The sequence below is a fragment of the Bombina bombina genome, chromosome 5 (assembly GCF_027579735.1).
Source record: "Bombina bombina isolate aBomBom1 chromosome 5, aBomBom1.pri, whole genome shotgun sequence".
NCBI classification, from domain to species: domain Eukaryota; kingdom Metazoa; phylum Chordata; class Amphibia; order Anura; family Bombinatoridae; genus Bombina; species Bombina bombina.
The window spans coordinates 217,726,851-217,732,201 of record NC_069503.1 but is presented as its reverse complement, the minus strand read 5'-3'; the positions used below and the strand labels follow the sequence as shown (position 1 = coordinate 217,732,201).

The following is a 5,351-nucleotide window of genomic DNA, read 5'->3' as shown; positions in this document are numbered from 1 at the left end:
AGTCTTATATTGGTTTCAGTAAAATAATAATAGGATATCTTACAAACCCTGCTGAACTTTTTTTTTTTTTTTTACCTATATTAAAAATGACAACTTTACTATCCACCACGGTATTAGTTTAATAGTCTAACATAGCGTGTTTATTTTCTAGATTGATAAAAGAAAAGTTAAAAGGTGGCAATTTAAAGAGACAGAGACGGGAAACTGGAAGTATAATTTATCAAAAAAGTCATTTTATTGACAAAATAGAATATTCAAATACTGTGTTTGCTCATATTGAGGAGCCTCTAAGTTTTTTTTACAAAATGTACAAGACATTAGAATTTTTGTATATGTACATATTATACAAATTTTACAAGCAACAGCAAATAATTATATAAATACACTTTAGCATTAACAACCCGTATTGTATTGGGGTATTTTAATTAAGACATGTTTTAAGGCTACAGTTTTTCCCCCCACTATGCCAGATAGGCACATGGTATTTTAGAAACACCTGGCACTAGGATTGAAAACCATATAGTTTGGTTTTAGGAAAGAAATGTTTTAGGACATAAAAATAAAATAAAAACACAAATAAAAATAAATCCAGACTTGTCCACTTGGCAGCAGCAGGCAATAGAGTTATTGCTTATTTTGCAGGGGACAGTTGCCAGCCCTTAGCCAGCTAAATTACCAAGTTCTTAAATGCTCCTTGCATATAAATGGAGAGAAATCAGGGAGTCTTCAATATCAGGTACATTGTTCAGACCAGTCATTCAAGTCCCTGCTAATGGATACCATTAAGAGTTGATTATCATGCTAATAGCAAGAAACTAAAAAGAAGGGGCGGTTGGGTGAGGTTGGTAGCTGTTAGACAGTCCCTCCCCCACCTAGTGTCTCTAGACCTGAGATAAGGGCATCTGTTTGGGGTAAGACACTGAGCTGGCAGTGCCAGATCTCCAAGTTAAGCCTGTGCTAACGTCACTATACATGGAACCCCCTGTGGCTTTGCTGCCCCAACAGCAACGGGTGCAGAAAGCTCTCCAGGGACTCCAATGTCTTGCTAGACCATATCCATACCCCAGAAGTGATGCCAACGACCAGGCACATAAAGTACTTAAGCATAAAGACTGCATAGTCCGGTCTGTGGGGCTGAGCAGCTTCTGGCATGCAAGAGTTACAGTTATGTGCTGCCTCCCATCCCTGTCTGTTGTGTTGTTCATAGAAGAAACATGCCACCACAATGGTAGCTGGCACAGTATACAGCACACTGAATATCCCAATGCGGATCATTAACTTTTCCAGTTTGTCAGTCTTGGTGCCCCCTTGCTTGATGACACTTCTGATCCTGAAAAGCGATACAAAGCCAGCAAGAAGGAACATGCTGCCAATGAAGAGGTAGATGACCAAAGGAGCCAAAACAAAGCCCCTCAAATTATCCAGATTCTGGTTGCCCACATAACATATGCCAGCCACTGGGTCACCATCCACAGAACTCAGAGCCAGCACAGCTATTGACTTGATACTTGGCACCAACCATGCAGCCAGGTGGAAGTACTGTGAGTAACCAGCAATTGCCTCGTTGCCCCATTTCATGCCAGCTGCAAGGAACCAGGTGAGAGACAGGATGACCCACCAGATGGAGCTGGCCATGCCAAAAAAGTAGATTAGTAGGAAGACCAAAGTGCATAGTGCTGGCCCTGTAGTCTCATAATGGATGTGCTCCAGGTCATGCTCTCTACTACAAGCCACCTTCTCGTGGCCAGCTATGAGTCTCACCAGGTAGCCAGCAGAAACAAAGAGGTAGCAAGCAGAGAGGAAGATGATGGGCCTCTCTGGATACTTGAAGCGCTCCATGTCTATGAGGAAGGTGGACACTGTGGCAAATGTGGAGGCAAAACAAAGCACTGACCAAAGTCCGACCCAGAATGTAGTAAATGTTCTCTCCTCCTGGCTGAAGTAGGGGTTGTGGCAGGGCATGGCACAGTTGGGAATCTGTCCAGTTTTCACCCTGTTATAAAGTGGGTGCCTCTCGTTAGTCACTTGCACCATGGGGGCCCTGCACTGGCACCCAGCCTCACACCCACTAGGGGCTCTGGGTTTGTTCCGCGCCGTATCTACACGTGACTTTGCCTTGTGTGTGTTGGTGGCTGCCTTAGAGGGGTGTTTGGGGGGGTTCTGGGAGGCTGGGAGCAACAGTGGTCATGGTGGTCCTATTATAGTCCATACACAGAGTCTCCGGGGTCTGCCTCTCAGGGAGCCGGTCACAGCGCATCCTGTCCGGCCAGGCAAAGCCATACTGTCTCATGAGCGGGGCACAGCCAGCCCTGGCGCTCTCGCACACCGCCCTGCATGGGGGCAGCGGCTTCTTGTAGTCCTCCAGGCAGATCGGGGTGTACATGCTGCACAAGAAGAACTTCAGGTCCGGGGAGCAGTGGATCTCCACCAGTGGCCAGAACTGGTGCACCTCTAAGCCAGCCTCGTCCTGCGTGTCGTGGTTGAACTGGTTTGGGCATATAGGTGTGGTTGTAGCCGATGCCCTTGCAGAGGGGCACGGTGATTTCCTGGCACGTTAGCTCCTTGGCAGCAGCACCTCTCGCCCCGTGTAGCCAGCAGGCAGCCCAGTACAGAGAGGCACAGCCAGTAGCTGCTCTCCATGCCTGGGACTGGGGGACGCAATCACTGCAGAGGCTGCTTAGTCCTGTGCTGGGGCAGCTGTATCCTCCTCGGTAAATCACAGCCGAAACGTCATCCTCTGTCAATCACTCGCATTTAGGCTGCAGATTCATTCAGTGCTGCAAACTCGAAAAGTCCCAAGTAAGTTTATCAGATTGTCCCCAATACTGTAAACCCCACGTCTGACAGCTGCGCCTGCGGATCCAGCACTTTGTGGAGTTGTGCACAAGCAGTTGGCACAATCTACAGATCATTCACACGCACTATGTTGCCTCTGTGTAGCCTTGAGTTGTGCTCGGTAGCAACTGTAATGAATATTTATATCAGGAGCACAGAGTTCCCACCCCCAGACCAATCCACTGATCTCACCGTAAGGAGGTGGGGCTGCTGCCTAAAGCAATCAGGCTTTGTAAAGGTGGCCCTGCTATGTTTACCAGCGGGCATTGTTATGCAGCAGCACAAGCGTTTTGTACAGGGATGTAGTTTATTAAGGAGGCTGCCATAATTAGCTTGATGTATTTACTGAACCTCAAGCAATCAGCGTCCCATAGATTAACTCCCTGAGTGTTGCAAATACAGCTGCAATTTCTCCTGGACTCTAACACAATCAACATTCTAACCCTTAGGTGCCAGAGGGCTAAAATGTTTTACTTTCAACTGGCAACCAATGAGTTAAACAAGTTGTTCCAGATATTTATTGTTTAGCTAAGATGCAGGGACCATAAACTAAAATATTGGCACCCTATACTATTCCAGTTATTGACTGTGTATGATCTTGTTTTGTTAGAGGACAGCCCTGCATTTAAAGAGACATAAAATCAATACATTTACTTTTACTAGCAATTAAGTGTGTGCAGCATTGCATGTGTTTATTTATGGTAAATGAAGTCACATGACTGTAGACAGATAGTCTGGGACTTTAGAAAATTGATAAAGTTAGATGCATACACAGAACCTTATAGTGAATGAACGAAAAACATAAAATATATTCAAATAATAACTTTGTATGAAAATATAGCTACAGTTACATTTGCACTACATGCAGTGATACAAGATGTGACTCCAATAGATGGCTTGTTATTATGTATCATTAGAAGGTTCTTAGCTTTATGGCAATTTTATTATTATTATTATTATTATTATTATTATTATTTACTGTTTTTAAGTACCAAATTGTTTCTTTCTATATCTCAAAGTAGCTGCTATATAAATAATGTATTATACCATAAGTTCAATAAAATGGGTTGGTCTGATGTTTGAAACACTTTAAGTGTGTGCGTATATATATATATATATATATATATATATATATATATATATATATATATATATATATACATACGCATTAACGATTGCTGTGAGTCAAACTCAGAGTGCAACTGTTACTTGAATATATATATATATATATATAGATATATATATATATATATATATATATATATATTAAAAACAATATGATACCATATGGTATGAGTTTTTTTCCTTGTGTAGATTTATTTCAGTCATATAAACTATATCACAAATACACAAAAATGATATAAAATACAAAAACCATGAAGCATATGCACATCTTTTAAGACTAAACAGTCGGATAATTGATCCAATCCATCAATGCATTGTAGTTCAGGCGCTGTAAACAAGACACATGCAAATGAAATGAAAACATTGTATATGGTGTATTGGCCCCTATAATGGACATGTGGAATTGGTCCTGAAAGCTTAGTGCTCTAAATACATACCTATCAGTGCAAACCCTCCTCTTCTGTTTAAATATTCATGCATTTGATTAAAAATATTTATGTTTAGTAGTTTTAGTAGAGAGTCTTAAAAAAAAAGACCACAAATGATTGAGCCTGCAGAAAACAGCTGGAATTGTAACAAAAACCTCAGTAACTCCCAATGCACCACAGGTCTTTCAAAGCTAACTCTATGAAAATAATACCCTTACAGGAAATATGCAATATGACAAGTTGGAGAAAAAAATACTCAAGCATTTCTTCTGGTACAGGGAAAAGTCACCTTTATGTTATTTAGACTGTAAATAGTAGTTTTTTCCACTGAATCACATTAAACGTTTGTAGAGCAGTCGTTTATTTTCATGATGTGTTATTTTTTCAGGGGTAATAGTATTTACAATTGGTGTTTAAACTTATTGTTATGGTATAAAAATGTGTATTAATCGTCATTTGTATTGTAACATTATAATGAAGAATAAGAAAAGATGATTTTCACTTGTGGAATTTTTGCCTCGGTTAGACCTTGCCTAAGGCATAAAGCTGCCTTACAATCTATAATGACATTACTAAGCTACCTGATAGGTCAATTAATCATTAAACTAATGAATCAATCATTGACAGATGAGATTAGCAGGAGCTATAAATTAATCTCTTAAACAAGGTCAGTTTTATTTTCTTTCCAGGTTGTCAATACTTTAAAATAAAACTGACCATCAAAGGATATTGACTGCAAGTTAAGATATTGTCTTCATTGCATTGTTTGCTTATCATCAAAGTTAGTGGATAGTATATCTAGAGAGATTTTGCAAAAAAATGGCTTAATGTGAACTTTAGACTGGTATATACTTATTTTACACATCTGGACACTGATGTATTTATGCAGATCGTGTTTCTCATGTATGAAAATACTATTCCCTGATTGTGTCTGTGTACAACAAAAATACTTATCTGAAGTTT

At 40.3% G+C, this 5,351-nt stretch overlaps 1 protein-coding gene across 1 annotated transcript in view; it reads right to left on the bottom strand.

The window, feature by feature from the left end:
* Nucleotides 1-211: 211 nt before the first annotated feature.
* LOC128661423 (frizzled-8-like) overlaps nucleotides 212-5,351 on the bottom strand; it is a 14,419-nt gene continuing 9,279 nt past the window's right edge. The window contains 4 exon segments of the mRNA XM_053715678.1: nucleotides 212-1,028; nucleotides 1,030-2,148; nucleotides 2,150-2,494; nucleotides 2,496-2,737. Of these exon segments, the coding sequence (XP_053571653.1) occupies nucleotides 882-1,028; nucleotides 1,030-2,148; nucleotides 2,150-2,494; nucleotides 2,496-2,737 (1,853 nt within the window). The 3' untranslated portion in view covers nucleotides 212-881.